General features: G+C 42.5%; 1 protein-coding gene across 1 annotated transcript in view; it reads left to right on the top strand.

Annotated features, from left to right (window-relative positions):
- The window catches only part of LOC109309051 (NAD(P) transhydrogenase, mitochondrial-like), an 82,751-nt gene that overhangs the window by 1,316 nt on the left and 62,238 nt on the right, over positions 1–19,197 (top strand). The window contains exon 2 of the mRNA XM_019533651.1: positions 4,160–4,356. Coding sequence (XP_019389196.1) covers positions 4,218–4,356 — 139 coding nt within the window. The 5' untranslated portion in view covers positions 4,160–4,217. The remainder of the gene's footprint in view (positions 1–4,159; positions 4,357–19,197) is intronic.

The following is a 19,197-nucleotide window of genomic DNA, read 5'->3' as shown; positions in this document are numbered from 1 at the left end:
ACCCGGAAGTGGACCAGAACTGCAGAAGCAGTTCTGGTCCACTTCTGAGTCTGCCAGGGAGCACACAGGCCCCACCCCCCCACATCCTCCTGGCTTGGCAATTGGTGCCTTCTGAGTCTGGGGGGCACTACTGGGGTCCCCCTGTAGCCAATCGCCAAGCCTGGGGGATGTGAGGGAGGCCCCCAGCATGCTAACTGGTGGACCTGGAAGTGGACCAGAAGTACTTTTGGTCCACTTTTGGGTTCGTCACTGAGCATACAGCCCCCGCTCCTATGGGATGCTCCATCCACCCCAGCATCACAGCATTCACAAGCTGCACCTGGTACCTCGAGGTATGTAGAAAAAATATTTAAAGCTGTGTTGATGTCTGAATTTCTGATTTTCCAAATCATCATTGAATCTTCAGATTTGGATTTGGCCAAATCAAATCTGGGACAGTGATCCAAATCAACAAATCGAATCACTGTCCCTGATTTGGGCTGAATCCAAATCTGAATCAAATAGGGCTCATTTCACACACCCCTACTTGCTAGTATCTTTCACGTTTGTCATGCAGAGATGATTTTGGATAGTTGAGTACCAGATACATTATAGGTCAAATGTTTTGGGATTTTCAGATAATAGGTCGGTGTATCATGTTCTATTGGGTAAAAATATGAAGAGGCCTGACAGCATCCAAATCTTGTACCCTGGTTCTTGTTACTTCCCTTATCCATAAGTAGGTTTTTAATTTCCTAGAAAAGGAGTAGCAGACATTTGTTCTGTTTGGCTGAGGAAATGTTTCCATGACAGTAAGTATGAAGTAGAGTTGGATGGATTTAGTTATATATGCAGCATGTTTTTTGTTTAATGTGCATATATGTATAATTTAACAAAAATAATCTTGAAACCATATATTCAGATTATGAACTAGAATCAGTCTATGAAACCTTTGTAGCTCTTCACAGAGTTAAGATGTCTTTGCAAAATACATTTGCCTAATAATTTTTTGTAAAGTTTTGTATTGCATGAATATGAAAGAAATATTGTATCCATCATAAGAAGTCATTCAAAGATCATAATGCTGCATTTTCAGGCTTTGTCCTAGTTTAGTTAACCTTAAAATATCTTTAAAATCTTAACAAATTAACACTTATTCCAAATAATTCTATACAGTATAAATATGGTGAGTGGCAGTAATAACTGTACATTGGCTTTAATTAATATGTTTTTTATTACTGGAAGGTGCTATCTGGTGACCTAATATCCTCTACAATTTAATTCAATTTTCATCTGATTAAATTTTGGTAATGGTTGCCAAACAAGAAGTGTGTAATGGTAATAACTCAGGGATGGGCAATTATTTGGGCTGGAGGGCCACTTTTAAATGTGGGCTGGTTCAGCACCTCCATCCCCCTCCAGCTCACCATGACTCCTTAGGTGGCTCTGCTCCCCACTCATGAGTCGAGCAACTGGGATGGGGCTGTGGGCAGATGGGGAGTGGCATCTGGGAGTGGGACAGGCAGGTGGGCCTGGAGCCGGGATAGTGGGATTGTAACAACTGTATTTTACCCACCTCTGTAATAACTCCATGGCTCTGAGCTATAATGCTTTAAGCATTAAAGAACAGTATTGAAAGACATGGGAGGGTGAATTTCCCTTCATTCTTCTTAAATGAAAAAGGGATTTGATGGAAATGTTGCTGTAAAGCTGTTGTTCAGTAAGAAGAGAAGGGATCAAAATTCTTAACAGGCTACTTCTGTGTTTTGGTTTTATTAACTAAATTCTTTTCTGGTTAATACCAATTTCTTTGGAGCTGATGTAATAAAACCAAACCTCTTCATTTACTCACATGCTGCCTAGAATAGTGGTTCTCAAACTTTTTAGACTCAAGGCACCCTTTCTTAGACTCAAGGTGCCCCTAGGGAAATGCCAACCCTTACCATTTATGCATTTTACTGATTACAGAAAAATACTAGAGCAGGTCTTCTGTTGACAGAATTCAGAGTGTTTTTAACATTATGGATTCCTTTTTGAAAACTCTGGGTTTACATTGTGAATCGTGTGTAGGCGTTCGCACACCTAACAACACTAATACTGAGCAGTACCCTGCATCAACCTTAAAAGGATCTCATGGCATCTTAGATGAGAATCACTGATCTACAATAGCTGCCCAGAAGAGGAAATGGTTTAAAGGTGATGGTGATAGAACAGGATTCTTCCCTTTTCATTGCTAGCAAATTCAGTGTTGCTATGCTTTGTTGCAGGTCTGGTAATATTTGTTTTATTTCTTTGCCTTAGTTCCTGGAGTCATGGAAATACTTTATCTGTATTTAAAAGTAAAAAGAAATCCATCCTCCTCCACAAAAACCTTTCAGTTTGTATCTCTCTTCTTGCAGATAAAAGCTTGAAAATGTGAACCTTAAAGGTTCCCAAACTGAAAGATAAATAAAAAAGAACATGACATGTAATTTAAGATAATATCATGTATTTTTCTGAAGAGCCAGTCTCTTGATTTTGGGGGAGAAAGGGATACCAATTGCTTGGAGTTTGCCACTGAGGCATCCTGCTTTATTAACACACACAAATAGCCTATCTCAGTTTTCTTTATTTATCCTGAGACCTAGGGCCAAGTTCAAGGCTGAGAGTAGGGCAGAACAGTTGGGTTACTGACTGGGTTGTGTAAGTCAGACTATCAACTCATTTGCAGGAGTATGCCACCAACTCATTTTAAAGGAGTATTCATTCCCTCATTTTGACCCCCTGACTATCCTTCTCCTCTCTGGGCATGTCTATATGTGCATTAACAGATTTTAGCTAGTGTGCATTAAATCTAGTACCTCTGGGTGCCTGTACACGAGTGTGGAAGCTGCTCTGATGCACTGTAATTACAACATATTAGGGCAGACTCCATTAATCAAGTCTGCTGGAGCATGGTAATTACTATGCCCCAGCAGCCTGCTGCCTCTTGTGTATCAGCATCTCCACCCTTCAGAATAGCAGTGGGGCACTTGAACTAAAGCTCTTTGAACGAGCTTTAGTTCACGTGCCCCCACCACCATTTTAAAGCATGGGGACACTGACACATGAGATGCTGTGGTGCTTTAATTAGAGTGGCTCTCTGAACTGCTCTAATTAAGGCACCACCCTCAGAGCACATGTAAAAGTGCCCTCCATTGTGAGGTACTAGAAAAATGCACGTTAGCCTACTTTAATGTGCATTAACTAAGGAGTATGGGTTTTAGGGACACAATGGTGCACATTAGTCTATTTTAATGTGCATTAGCAAAAATGCATGGGTTTTTTGTGACACTTTAATGTGCATTAAAATAGGCTAATGCGCATTAAAGCACATGTATAGATGCGCCCGTATCTGCCCAATATGGAACTCTAAAACTCAGAAGTGTCACATTTGTAGTAACTGCATATCTGGCTCTTATCTTATCTTTTGAGAGCTGGTAAATAAAGTAAAACCAAGAAAAGATACTTACTTTTAAATCAGTTAAAACAGTCTCATTAAAATATTGGTAAAGTACAAAGAATATGTGTCTTTAGTATAAGACCCATACTATGTGCAACCATGCACAACTCCAGTAGACTGAAGTTTGGAGGTGAATGATTTTAAAGAGAAAGCAGTGCTCTATGGACTGCTAGCTGCTATCCGTGAGACTTTCTTTACATGTGGAGATATGTGATGTGGCCATGGAATTCATTGTTTCACTTCCCATTTTCGGTGTCAGAAATTAAATCGGTGAAAGGTCTTAAACTAAAACTTCTCTGTCATGAAAAGGTTTTTCTTTTGCATAGAACGGTCTGGTTGCATAAAATAATCAGTAGTCTGAGCAAGGAAAGCACTGTTAGTCATTATCCTGGACTGAAGAATTAGAAGTCAGAACAAAATATTTCTGTAACCTTTGCTCAATTTGTTTATAATTGTGACTGTAGCTGAAGTCAGGCTGAGTCTGTGACTTGGCAGAATGCCTGGGTAAGTCATCATCTTTCAATTCCACAGACATCACCTGATGGAAAGGCCTTGTGCTTTAAGTCATTCTACAGTATAATGTTAGAGGGATATGGCTGGGTTTTCTCTTTGCTGTGAGCTCCTGAACATAAAAATATACAGATGTGAGTTCGATTAATCAAGCAACTTGGTTTTAATAAGATTTTTTTATACCTACAGGGCAACTGGACCAACATCAAGGGCACAGAGGAGTGTTTTTTTCCCTCCATTTGTGGAGATGGCTGGCCTAGTACGGTGTATTACCAGTTGCTCAGTGCCCTTGCTTCACAGTATAAATGTTAGGACATTACAACCAGCAACTGGACAACGAACTTTTAGAACTTTCCAAATCTTATGGAGTCAACAGGCAGCAAAAGGTACAATATGCATGTAATATTCATGCAAATGGTACTGTCATAAAGTATAGTTGTGTCTTAAATTAAACATATTGTAGTAGAAGTTTGTTTTCTGATACAGATGTCATATAGGGGTCAATGTCAGGTATAACAGAAAAATCTAATTGAGGATTAAACTTTTAAAACAAATTTCTGCATTTCCCACATGGTCAGTGAAAATGTTTATGTTCATCATGGCTTTGTTATATCAGTGACTTGTTTCAGTAAAAATATATGATGTTTCATTTAATCTTGAAGTAGGCCTTAATTTATGAAGAGCTTTTTATACTTCTTATTGAAGAAAGACACTGGGTACAGCTCTGTATTCAGCCTTATTGCTCCACTGGAATTAATCCAGATTTAAACTAATAAGACTGGGTGCAGAATTTGCTCTACTATGAACCAAGATGAGGTTCAAGAGCTCACTGAGTTTCTGAACATTTAAGAAATTTAGTTTAAAAATTCATCTGCTTACTATTGGTGATGAAGTGAACACTTAATAGAATAGTAAGTGTTAACAGTTTAATTTACCATCATTCAAATGTCAGCAAAGATTTTCTAAGTTATCTCTAGTCAGTTGCCAGATACTGTAATTGTTACCCACATCAAGGAGGTAGGAGGTAATATTCTTATTACACAGGATCTGGGCTTCACAGTGAAATAGACTCATAGGGGACTATAAGCCTAACCCTTCACTGAGTGAAAAAATGTACTGATATTAATGTTCCAGGACTGGTGCCTGATTTATTCAGGAAAACATTTTATAAATACTTGCATCAGATAGTTGTTTGTAGACATGTGCTAGTGTACATGTATGTGCAGCTACATTGGTTTCCATGTTTGCATTTGTGTGTCCTGCACTTGTTTTTTGGGGGGGTTTTTTTGTATTTATGATTTTCACAGGAATTTTCTTAAAACAATCAAACAAACAAAAATTTTGTGGGTCTGGAGTAAGGGGAGGCTTTATTTTGTGACAGAATTCTAGTTCTTGGATGGTGGAGATTGTGTGATGATGCTAGTTCTTTAGGCCCAGACTTGGGGAGAGCCTTTAAAGTATGGCTGTCTAACTGCAGACCGCAACTGTCCTATGAAGGATTAAAATGTGGTCCCCAGGCTTCTGTCCAGCTGCCGCTCCACCCATTGCTTCTACTGTTGCATCAGCCAGGGTCCCCAGGCTTTCCCTCTGTACTCTGGCTTCTGCTTGCTGCCCCCATTCCTGAGGGTGGGGCAAAGGTAGGCAGTGTGGGGGTCACTGTACATGGTGGAGGGAGATCCAGGCTGCCTGCTGGTTTGCTCATGCACAGCCATGAGGGAGGTTGCGCTGCTCACATTGCTGGTGTTGTGAGGGGTGGAACAGTCCAGGCTGGCCATGCAGCTTGGATGGAAATCAGGGGAGTGAGGGAGGGAAGGGTGTCTGGAGTCCATGTGGCCCATGTGGTATGTGGACTTCCTGCCTCCAGAAGTTGGATAATCTTTCTTTAAAGAAAATGTACACAAAAATACTGAGAGATATTGGTTAATTTGCACTTATTAGATTTCTTTAGGAACCAACTTGTGAATCCTATTGATATAACTATAGAATTGGGGCATGTGTAGATGAAACTGGGGCCCTAAATTGAAGTGGTGGGTTTTTCAAAACACCACTTCAGTGCAGGGCCTTTTAAACCCCAGTGTCGTGCACACACCCGAACTTACCTGCCTCTTTGGTGGCAGGGAAGGGAGGGCAAACTGCTGGTGGGTGGAGCAGTCCCTGGGCTGCAGAGGAGTGCTGGTGCTTCCCTCCATGGAAGCGGTGGCCTCCACCCCAGGCAGCACCCGGCTCAGGTGGTCCCGGGAGGCACCACAGCCACAGAGGGAAGCACTGGGCCCCCGTGCAGCTCAGGCAGGCTCCAGGGGAAAAAAGAAAAATCAGGCTCCCTGCTTTTTTCTTTGGTGGCTGCTGCCAGGCTGCCTGCTGCCAGGCTGCCTGCTGAGCCCCTGAGCTGCACAGACCCCAGTGTGTCGCTTCGAGGCTATAGAGCAGCAAACTAAAACTCCTCGCAGAAGTTTTAGTTTGCTGCTCCCCAAGTCATTTAAAGAACATTATGTTGCCGAATTTGCTACAGCAGCTAGAATTACTATGCAATATGCTGCTGCTGTGTGCAAACACCAACACCTTTAAAGTGATGCAAAAGTATTTAACCCACTTTAACATGTCGTGCACACATGCCCCCCATTTCATCTACAAAGGGCATTGATCTCTAACATTTTTCTCATAAAAAACTTGATTAAAAAAAAAGGTATAGTGAACTGGAGAAATGCAAAATCCCTGTTTCACAATTCCCAGGACTAAGCTGTCTCTTCCACATAGATTCTAGTCATACACAGAGAAGTCCATGTGGTCTTAGGAAGAGGTGGATTGTGCCACAGAGTTGGAATAGGACTTGCATATTGTATGTGTATATGTAACAAATGCTTGTTGTAGGGGTAGTCGCAATCCCCCCGATGGCTGTTTAGCTCTTGCCAATCTGGCTCCCTTTGGGCACTCTCCCATTTACTTGTCTGCCAAGCTTTGATGTTATTAACTTCTGAGGAGAGGAAGGCTGCCAAGGTTTCCCAAGCCTGCTCTTATCCTTATGACCACAGGTGCCTGTGGTCATTGCCTTAACAGCCAATTATGTGAGCTATATCCTCCCCAGTTCCCACTCCCAAGCCTCTCAGGTGATATACTGACACATCCCCTTCCTGGGCTCTGGGCTTCTGGCCCCAGTCCTCACCTCTCCCAAGCTATGGGCTCCTTGGCCCTCCCAGTCTCTGATTGTGGCCCCACACCTAGGCCAGGTGAGACCTTCATGCTCCTAGGCTCTGCTGATATTCCCCTGTGGGCTCTAGACCTCTGCTGCTTGCCCCTCCTGGGCTCCAGACCTCATGGCTCCCTGACCCTGCTGATCTTCTCCCTTTTGGGCTGTAGCCTCTTAGGCTCCTCACACTTGCCCTTCTCTGGTCATATGGGCTCCCAGTCCCAGTCCTTGTCTCTCCTAGGCTACAGGCTCCCTGGCTCTCTTTGTCCCCATCTGTGATCCTCAGTCCTTGGCCCCCTCTCTGGGCCCTGGCTCTGCTCCTAGGGCAGTTGAGATTGCCAGGCTCCCTGACTCCGGCAGTCTCCAGCAGACCAAAGGTCAGGGACTGCTGTCTCTGGGCCCCAGCTCCACTTCTGGGCCAATGAGACTTTTGGGCTCCCAGGCCTTGCTGACAATCTGCTGCACCTGGGCTCCAACCTCAGGCCTCCTGGCACTTGCCCCTCCTGAGCTACAGACCTCTGTCTGCCCCTCCCCATGCTTTGGGTTTCTCCACCCTTGTTCTCAGGCCTACGTATTCCAAGGTCTGCTTCACCCCTCTCAGGCGCTAGGCCCCTGGCCCTGTTGACACACTCTCTGCCCTCAGGGCCCCCAGCCCTCATGAGCTCACCCACTCCTGTTCCCATGCCTCTCTCTTCCAAGGCCTGGCTCATCCCTGAGCTCTGACCTTGTTCCCATGCTCAGTGCAGCCTACTGCCAGCTCAGCGGTTATCTCAGGAGCCTGCTGCCAGGAGCTCCTCTCCTTGTAGCACTCAGGGCTAGAGTGCCAGATCAGTTCAGGCCCTGGGCTTATATGGCTCAAGCCCTGCCCCCTTTCAGTCAGGTGACACTCTAATTAGCGCCCCCGCCACCTGCAGGCTGCTTCTCAGGCGGCCTCTCCAAGCGCCCTGGCACAGTACAATGCAGACAGCACATACAGAAGTACTATGCACCATTTTAATTTGGCTTCTGCTCTGATTGCATTTTAACTTGTCACAGCTCCATCTATTTTCAAAAAGCCTTTAATCTCTTTCATTTAAAGAGGAATTTGCAATAAGAGGAGCTCAAAAACAAACAACATTTATTAACCATCCAGAACAAAACAAAAATTCCCACAGTTGAGTTTGGCAGCAGCTTTCTTGATTTATACGCTAACATAATATCGAATATATGCAGAAGGCCAGCCAGCTTGCACAAAAATACACATCCTTCTTTTCTACTTTTATTTAATCGGGGGACAAAAATGCTGAAGTTTTGCACAACAAACCTTCAAAGGTCCCTTAATGTTTCACAGGAAAAACAACTTCATCATGGTTGTGGGAGTGGATTTCATTTTAGCAAAGCTCTAGAACAGGTTACTTAGAGCAGTGGTGGAATCTGCATCCTTAGGGGTTATTAAGATCCAGCTAGACAAAGCCTTGGCTGGGAAAATCTAGTTGGGGATGGTCCTGCTTTGAGTAAAGGGTTGAACTTGATGACCTCCTGAGGTCTCTTCCAACCCTAATTTTCTATGATTTTATGATTTTAGAGACGGAAGAAGCAAGCAGGGTACAGCCAACTATCTGTATGTATTTAAAGTTTATCTTCCTCTGATGGTGTATGTATACTTGGACATTGATCTTGACGTGAAATACTCACAATTTCCATTCTTACGACCTCAGATGTGTGCTGTAGAATCAGTTTCAAAGCTTCCCAACCTATCTGTCCTTTTATACTTCATCTGTGATTCCACTCGTGCAAACATCAAGTGATTTACAATGGGGATTAGCTTCATAAGCTAGTTTAAAGGCTATATGGACATCAGAGCCTTCCAATACTAAATCCTACTAACTGTCATATTTTCCCCCTAAAACAACCTTTATCTGTATACATCTACAACATGAAATTTGAAGTTCACTAAGCCAAAGAGACAGAGATAGTCAACTACACAGAACTATATTTTCTCCTGCACCTCTTGAAGCCACTTACTTAAATGCAATAATGTATTTTGGCCATTATCTTTTGGGTTGTAAATTTGAAACATGGTTGTGATTCTTGGCTGGTACCCAAATACAGGGGGCCAAAATCCACTTTCCTACAGTCATGAAGTCAATGGACTGATTCTAAATCTACCCTTGGCAAACAGCAGAATTTAGCCCTGCATCCAAACAACTCAGTGTCTAAAATCATTTTTGCCCCTACCTTCAACTTTCTGCCTCAGTGCTTTCCATTTCAACAGCATTTCATCCTCAAAACTCTCTTATTAGTTTGGTGCTGCAAATCATATTATCCCCACTTTACAGATGGGGAAATTAAACACAGGACAGTTAGTTTCTTTTGAGGGATTGGGCTGTGAGTGACAGAGCTAGAAACTGAGTTGAGGAGTTCCTGGCTCCCAGCCTTATGTTTGGTCTAACATTGGGATCACCTGTTTAAATCAGCACATGGAAGCTCTCTTGGATATGTAGTAGGATCTGGTGAAACAGGAGAAAAGTATCCCATACACAGAAACTATTCATGTAGTAATATAATTACTAGAACGCTAATAACAATGTCTAAATACCTTGACTGATATTACATGACCATGATTTATAGAAAAAGGGATTACCAAGTCTTTTAGCAATAATGCAAAATATTGCATTAAGAGAAAATGGTCTAATCACTTTTATCACTAGAAGGCAACTCAAACTAAAGGGCGACCATAAATTCTGTTTTCAATATGGAATCAGAACTTGTGGTAGAGGTGATATCTTTTATTAGACCAGCTAGATATTTGCAAACGGGTCATTCTTGTGACATTCACAGGTTGTCAGCCTTGAATCTCATTCAGATGGCACAGCACCCAATGAGATGCACATGCTATAAACTGCCATCAAAGGGAAAATTCAGTAGGGCTCTTGTAAAATTATGTTTAGTGTTTTACTGCTAGCTGATAAACTAATAGGTCATACTAAAAGGAAGCAACTTAAAATTCTGCAAAAGAGAGATGAGCCTGGTAGCTATTATACCACAGGAGTAAAACAGGCAGCAGGGAGAGTCATAGGGAAGCTAATGTCACAGAGGAATTCTTCTTCGTTTTGTAAACGATGGAAGATGACTTTATCTTTCTGATAGTTATTGCTCTGTATTTATCCTTAGAAGGCTGTCTGTCCTATGATGTGAGATGCAGAGCAGCGCTTCCTACTATCTTTGCAAGATCAAGTGTTTCTCTGATGAACATTTTTTACTATATATGCATGTGTGTACATATGTATACATACATACATACATATAAAATCTCTAATTCCAAGTTTCTGATATATATGTATGAAGCAGAAACTTGGAATTAGAGATTTTCTTTCTGAAAATAAACCTGTTTCTTCACATATACACATGCCTGTTTTTTCATTTTACTTATATGTAAAAGGAAGAAACAGTCTTATATTAAGAAAGGAAAACCTGTAATTCCAAGTTTCTGCTTCTAATACAACCACATGGAAAAAGTGAGGCAGTATCCCATATTCTGTTCTGGCACCATGTTGTCTGAAGTCTATGAGAGGAATAGCCAGACCGCAGCTCACAAGTTGCATGTGGCTCCTGGACAGTTTAAACACAGGTCCTGAAGAATATTTATCTACAAATTACTATGTGAGGTGGGGGACTGTATATGGCACTTATTCTGGTAATCTGGAGCTAGCGTATCTTGAAAGTTTTGTGTCTGTGACTCTTGGCCACATCAGGATGTCAGTTTGGGGCTAGAAGGGTTAGGAAGTTTGGCCACCTTTGGTTTGTTAATTGTATAGGTCCAATTGTAACCTCTAGGTCCAAAGAAGCTAAGCTGCCAGGTAATTAAAAATCTGCCCCCAGGTCTGGATTGATATTTAAATTTTACCAGTGACCCCTATATATTCCATGGTATAAAACAAAACACCAGATTCAAATACATCTCCCAAAGAATAGAATTAATTATATCATTTTTAATCCTCTGGATCATTTTTAAAAATAGGTTGTGACACTCCACTTAAAAATATGCTAAAGAAGAAGGGTTAGTTTTAAAGCAGTACTTCTTACACTTTGATCTGTGCAGTATTGCGGGTGTGCAAAATCTTTATTTGTGGGGATCAAGTAATAAATCAATCAAACCAGCAGGTGATCCATGAAGTTTTCCAGAGAATAACAGGGATTTGGAAGAATTTCTTTTCTAGACCTTATTGGGGCTCCTTGTTCTTTCTTCTTTTCTCTCTTTCTGCTTCTCTACTTTTGACTTTTTTGCCATTTCTGTTTTACACAGTGTCTTTCAATTGCCATTACCGGAAATTCCAGTAGCAACTCTGATTCAAGAATCCTAAAGAAAAGCTTGCTGGAATGAGCTTGCTTTGTAAGGCTGTGCAGTTTTTTTTGTTTGTTTTTTTAACTAGCGTTGTGCATTTTCATACAGTTATCTGAATCAAGTGGTATGGTTTCTTCCTTGGCTGCAGATAAAGCTTGGGACTATAAATGTCCAAATCTCCAAATATTCTTTCTGTCAGTCTGTAATTTGGTTGTTGCTGTGATATGTCAGTAGTGTTCAGGGACAAATCCAAAGGGGGTGTGACAGTGCAGTTGCACCCCACTTTGGTTGTGTGTCTCCTGCACAATAAATTCTCAGTGCACACTGGCATGTCAGCAAACCTCCTGCTGGGAGCTTCACATGTGCTGGGAGTGATATGAGCTCACTGGCTGGCCTTTCTGGAGCTCCTGCTTTCAAGCAGCTCCATAGCCTACTGCCATTTGCTCTTTCCTTTCCTCCTCATCATCACTGAATTCAGCAGTGGAGGAAAGAAACGAATGAGCAGCAGCTACCCTAATCCCCAGCTCTCACAGAGCCCACGAGCTGTGCACTGCCTTGTCCCCTTCTTTCCCCTGTTGCTGAATTTTGATGGAGGGTGGGGAAGGAGGGAAGGGAAGAGAAAACCGGAGCAGGCTCCTGAGAGCAGGGATTCCAAGCAGAACCTGCACTGGTGCTCATCACTGGTGCAGATCTCTGGCAGGTGCTATGCTGACATGCCAGGGAGATCCCATCCAGGATCACAGCAAGGGCCTGTGGCCACACCCGCTTCGACTGTATGACACATGCACAGTGACCCTATTCATTGTGCTGTGCCACACAGCCAAAGTGGGTTTTGGCTACACCCCCATGGTTCAATCCTGGATCTGTCCAAGGTAATCTTTTCTGCATGTACTGTAGACAGTTATGTCCAGTATTTATCAATTGCAAATGTACCAGTATGTATTTGTAAATAGTGCTTTTTATAATTAAACTGTGTTTCTCATTTACTTTACTTTGCTTACATTATCTCATTGGGCAATCACTGGAGACATAATAAAATAATCTAAACATAATAAAATAATCTAAACTACTGTTCTTGTAAGCATAAAATAAACAAACTTTAATAGCCATTTTCTTTATGGTCCTGCTTACATAGTTTCAGTAAGCAAACTGAGAAATCATGAACAGACTCAAATGAAAAGAATGTGGAAATCATGTCTTAAATGAGTTTTTGGAAAGCATCTTACATTCAGACTGCTCTGAGCATGCAGAAAGATGCATTTAAAAATCAAAAGACATTGTCCTAAAGGAAATATCTTAGGGCAAGATTCTCACGGGCCATAGCACCCCAGGATTCCTTAAGAGCCTTTTAAGGGTGCCACGAGGTGATAAACTGGTAACGCTGTTAGTTGTGCTAATGATTCACAAGGTAAATGTAGAGATTTCAAATAGGAAGCCACAGTGTCAAAAGCATTTGGACATGCTGTAGTCTTTCTGAGTTTTTTACAACAGAAGAATTGCCTATTTTATATTCCTGTAGTTAAAGAATGAATGGAAAGTCAGAGCTGCCATTTTCCAATGGTTGCCTTAAGCTTATTTATAGATTCATAGACACTGGTGCTGAAAGGGACCTTGGAAGATCATTGAGTCCAGCCCCCTGCCCAAAGGGCAGGAAGTCAATAGGAGTCATAGGATCCCAGCAAGATAGACATCCAAATGTCTCTTGAAGGTGTTCAAAGTAGGTGCTTGCACCACCTCCAGTGGCAGTCTATTCCAAACCTTGGGGGCTCGGACAGCAAAGAAGTTCTTCCTTATGTCCAGCTTGAAATGGTCACAGAGGAGTTTGCGACTGTTTGATCTTGTCGTCCCTTGGGGAGTGCTCTGGTGAACAGATGTTCCCACAGATCCTGGTGAGCAACCCTGATAAACTTACAGATGGCCACCAGATCACCCCGACCCTGCGCTTTTCCAGGCTGAAGAGTCCCATAGTTCTCATCCACTCATTGTAAGGTCTGTTTTCCTGATCTCTTATCATGCGCGTGGCTCTCCCCACGCCTTGGGGTGCCTTGAGCCTAAAAAGGTTGAGAACCACTTTCTTAGAGAGTGGACACGCATACATTTGGAGCTCTTTCAAAGGGGAATGTTTCAAAAAGGCAGCAGTTGTTTCAGTCTGATTGTTACGTGTGAAAAAGCTGAGAACAATTTAAATTTACAACTTTAACTCTGGATAAAGCAGAGTTAAAGTTGGGGTTTGAACTGAATTGAATTGAATTTGAATTGTTCTTAGCACATTCACACAAAATAATTAGAACATACCAAGCGCTGCCTTTTTTAAAGGACTGCAAATGTACTTATGTCCACATCCTCAGGCAAGACTACCACGTTCCTCACATGTTCAAGTCAATGGAGCTACTCATGTTCTGCAAATCATAGGTGTTGGATCATGGCATAAAACCATGCCTATATTCTGTTCACTCCAGTGATTACACTCTATGCAAGATAGCTCCAAAGTACCTTGCTAGTAGGCCTGTGTGAAGCAGCTAGTATTGGCTTCAGATTTGGATTTGGCTGATCTGGGGGACAGTGATTCAATTTGGTGATTCAAAGCACTGTCCCAAATCAATTCAGCTGAATCTGATTCAGAGATTTGGCTGCTGCTAATTCATCAGAATCTCTGAATCGCACAGGCCTGTCCCCTGCCCGCTCTCCCAGCCCTGCCTGGCCTCGGCTCCCAGCTCTTTGGAAGAAAGAAAGGCCCCACTCACTGGCTGCTGCCAGGCGGGGGGGTGATCCCCACTGCCCCGCACTGCATGGGGGGCTCTGTCACGAGCCCCCAGACTCCTGCCCACTCTCCCATCCCCCTCTTGGCTGCCCCACCCACCCCAGCTCCTGCCTCTTAAAAAAAGTCCCCACTCATCAGCTTCTGCCCGGGAGGGGGGGCTCTGCCATGAGCTCCCAGGAGCCCTGAGGCTGCTGCAGCAGCCAGTGAGTTTGGGGTTTTTATTTTTTTGTTTCTTAAAGAACCAGGAGCTGAGATGTGTGGGGCAGTCATGGGGGCAGCTGGAAGAGCGGAGTGGGGGTTGGGAGGCTCGTGACAGAGTCCCCCATGCAGTGCAGGGCAGTGGGGATTGCCCCCCTGCCTGGCAACAGCCACTGAACAGGGGCTTTTTAAAAAAAAAACCCGGGAGCTGGGCAGGCAAGGCAGCCATGGGCAGGGGGGCTGGGACAGTGGGCGGGGGTTCGGGAGGCACTCAGGGGGGCTGAGAGAACAGGCAAGGTATGGGGCCTGGCAGGAGTCCCTCAATGGTCCTCTCCCTCCTCCTCCAACCTCCCCCCCTTCCCCTTCCCTTCCCCTCCCCCTACTTACCAGCATGGAGTCTGCATCCAGCTCTCTGCTGCAGCCAGCGAGGACTGCCTAAATTGCCGAAGCTCTCTGAATCTGGTCTGAATCAATTCGGAGAGCTTCAGATTGATTCCAACCTTTTAATTGGTCCTTTGATTCTATTTGGATTCAGAGATTTGGCCACTGAATTGGGCCGAATGTCCTCCGAATCAAATCAGCACCCGAAGCTTCATACAGCCCTACTTGCTAGGGTATTGCTAACAGTGTAGCCTTGGTAGCACTGAGCTAAGTGCAGGCTAACTGCCTGAGTACTTACTGAGTTCATCTACATGTGCTATTAATGTGCTGGAGTCAGCTGCTTCCTGGGCGCAGCGTCTTCACATGCACGTGGGACTGTAGCAATTAAAGCTGGAGCAGAGCAGCCCCAGGCTCCAGATGGTGGTGTCAGGTGGTGGAAGGGCTGGCTGGGGGACAAGGGTGCTATAGTGCAGGGCTAGGTAGCAGGCAGCCCCTGCACTCTAGCACCCACAGTCTACACATGTTTTAGCACACGAAATTACTTTGTTGTACAGTAGAGTTAATTAGTTTACTGAGCCCTAATATGGGTGCACATGTAGACTGTGACACTTTACTGCAGAGCTAATTAGTCAACTGCAGTAAAGCGTACATGTAGATGTACCCACTGAGCCTCACAGGTAAGTTCCGCAGTACCTACCAGGCTCTGTCATGCTAGGGTTGTAGATTGTGTTCATCCTGCAGATTGTATTTACCTTAATACTTCTGTCTCCAGTACTTACTAACCTGGATTTGAATAAATAGGTGAACAGTTGCTAACTCTACTTGCATAGGAAGGAGGAATACAAATTACCTATTGTAATGCTCTTTTTAATTTTCCACTTGAATACATACATTTTAAGCTAGTCCTGCTCCCAGATGAAGACAATAGCAAAACTCCTGAAGACTTTAATAGACCCTATTTAACTTGTTGAATGGCTGCATATTAGGGGTGCTAGAATTATGTTTAATACATTCCTTCTTTCCTATCCTTCCTTAAACATCTCTTTGACATTCTGTCCTTTGACTCCAAACTTCTCAGGGCATCCTTTCTTGAATGCCTGGGAAACAGTTTCCAGACACATTGCTTGTACTGCCATGAACAACTAACAACAAATAAATGCTAATGAACTAAACCATAAATTTCAACATTGTATAAATAAGCAAAATGGAGGGGAAGTGGAGAGAGGCAGATTGAACTCTTTTTAACAACTCTTTCCATGAAACAAGAAGGTGTGATAAGCATTTTGTCAAATAGAGGTAAAATAAGATGCCAGTCCATTAGTATTTCACAACATAGTTTTTAAATGTCCACTTCCCTGTTAATAATACAACTTTATAATATCATGAAAGAATGTTAATAATCCAACAATTTCTCTTTCCCTATTTATGGTATTTTATTGCTCTTTGCCCTTCAGTCTGGGAAACTAAATAGAATGGGTCTGTTTTACAGTCATTTTCACTTTTCAATTGCTATTCTTTAGTACCAAGCTATTGTGCTTGTATTCACAAGCCCTAGAGAAGAATCACTAAATAATCAATCTGCTTTTAATGGATTTGTAAGAAAATCATAAAAAAAATTTCTTTTTTTTCCCAGTGAGCTTTGAAATAACCTTTTTGTGTTTATGTTGTGTGTGTATGCTTTGTTCAGAACCCAGATTCTGGTCCTAAACTAAATTGACAGGGTCCCTTTAAAATATGGGATGACATAAGGATATGGTTTAAGATGTTGCTAACTATATCCAGACTGAGTGGAGCTGTGGAAAATTTTAATTTTCTGGAGGAGCGTTTGATTTGGATGGCTCAAATACTAGTTGCAAAGGACTTAAAACCCTTTAAGCAGCTAATGTAAGAATTTATACTTGGAAGGAAAGACTTTTATATATATTTGAAATAAAGGCACAATCTAGTTAACAAGTTCTGTATAGAAATAAAATAATGGAACCTATGGTGTCTTTACCATGAGAATTAATGAAAATGCATGCCGAAAAGTCTACTAAAAAGCAAATGTCCAAGACCAACCGTATATACATGGCAGATCAAATATAGATAGCAGAGAAGGTTTTAACAATACCAAAAAAAAAAAAAAAGATGAAGAAAAGAATGGGGGGAAGGATGATAATGGAAGATTTTCAGTGATGTTTAGTTATCTAGTTCAATTTTGTAAGTTCTTGCCATTTTGGTGAAGATTTTTGTGTACACCTGAGATACCCAGGATTAAGTTAAATATTTCTTTTATCCATACACCTGCAGAAGGAGAGCATAATCATAGCTATTCACATGCATGTATACTTATCCCTGGTCTCTCAGTTTGTGAACACACTTCGGGCCAAGATATAAAAATGTGAAAAGATATATTTCCATTGCAGAAGATCAAGGAAGGATGGTATTCAGTGAAATTATTATAATGTTACTTGTACTTAAGAAATATGTAATTGTTTAGTGGGTAACTAATGTCTATAGTATGAATTTTGGTTACTTATTAAAAGGGAGGTTATACAAGAGGCAGGGATTCTTTGGGAAAGCTTTTACTAACGACTTGACCAACTATATAGTTGATCCAGTAAAAGCTATCACAAAGAATCCTTGATTCTGGTATAATATAGTTGGGATTGCTGTTGGGCAAGCTTTTGGGTATCAGGTGTCCTTCCTCCTCTTCAGGAGGAGATTTCTGGAATGCAGTTGGAACTGAGGTCTGAGGTGCCACTGAAAGTCAAACCCCAAATCCAAAATTAAGTCATCACATTTTAGTACTTGATGGAAAGCATTGTATTCTAATGCTAAACACATTGAGCCAATTTTGTAAACTCATTCATTGATCTACTGTCTGTGTGTGCATTGTGTCTTGCATAGTAAAACCTTATACTGGTTGTGCTCAACTTTTTGGTCCTATGGGCAAAGGAATGGTGTGCAGCTTGTCTGCTGGCTGTATTGGTCCTTCCATGCCAGAATCGGGCCCTGTGTGCCTGTGGTTTGCCCTGCACTGCCGGGTCAGGTCCTGCATGTTTCCATTCCACGCTATGATGCCAGATAGGGCCCCATAAGCCTCCATGCCATGCTGTTGGATCAAACCCTGTACTCCTAGTTTGGGCCCCTGCACTGCTGGATCAGGCCCTGCACTGCTGCTGGCCAGCTCTTTCTTACCCTGATCAGGCCCTGTTGCTGCCACCACTCCTGCACCTCCAAATCTTAGAATATGTGGGGAGCCCTGCAGTCTGGATGACGTGGCTCTGCAGGCTAAATCTGGCCTGAGGATCTATGGTTGAGCACCCCTGCTATATAACGTTCAGGCTGAACAACAGAATTTGCTCACAGGAAGCTTGGGACCACAAACAGCAACAGATCTACAAGGCTGTAGTGCATTTGTGTGGGATCTTGCACAGCCCCCAACTTGTGACAGTATAGCACAAATATGAAATAAATGGCAAGCTAAAAAAAGGGTCAAGCAGAGATGGATGGGAATAGGTGTGTGTAATTTTGATTCAGATCAGTTCTTTTGCTTATGGCCCATCACTAGGATTAACACATCATGTGGTGTGTTTTGTTATTTATGCATTAAAGCACAGTGCTGAAGGAACTACTATTTGGAGGTGAATTACGGCAGTAAACTTGGATCTGGGAAGCATAAAAGCTTGGGTGGAGTGTGCAGGTGCTCAAACTGGCAATTTATCAGTGAGGAGAACCATCAAGCCTGAGCACTTTTACTTCAAAGGCTTCTTCTGCAGGCACTGAGCACTTCATACTAACAGATGCTAATTTCCAGGAAGGCATTATAGAAATGAGGATCCTCAGGGTCCTAGATGTGTCATCACTTTTACTTCTCTTAAAATAAATGGAAATGAATAAAAATGTCCATATAAAGTAGCCACAGGAAGAATGATTTTCATGTACATACAAGGGTTGGAACTTTGTTAGGTATGTTACTCTCTCAGCTTATTTTGTATCAGGAAAACTTTTAGAATAATATTTTGCCATCAGATAAAGCCCATAGGAATTGCATTTGGGGGATAGAATTTGTCCAGATAGAAGTTGCTTATAGGCAGTGGAGATAGTGGTAAGTCATGTTAGGGGATTCTGAATCTCCACATGTGATATAGGATCATGCTTTCTTTTTGAGGCCCAAGCAGAAAGCTATAGAGCCAGATGCTGGTCTGTTACCTGTCTGCCATAAAAGGAAAGTCGATGCTTGAATTACAGAAGATAGGCCAGACTGTAGCTCCATGGCAAAAATTTGCCCTTTCCACACTATGAAATCAGTTATATAAACCCTGGAATATTGACATGGAGAAATCTGCTAATTTAAGACATAACAAAAATGACTAGTGCTTTACTGCTTGCCTGCT

The sequence above is a fragment of the Crocodylus porosus genome, unplaced genomic scaffold (assembly GCF_001723895.1).
Source record: "Crocodylus porosus isolate Cpor-Errol unplaced genomic scaffold, CroPor_comp1, whole genome shotgun sequence".
Lineage (NCBI taxonomy): Eukaryota > Metazoa > Chordata > Crocodylia > Crocodylidae > Crocodylus > Crocodylus porosus.
The sequence above is the reverse complement of the archived record's forward strand: the minus strand, read 5'-3'. Positions and strand labels throughout refer to the sequence as shown.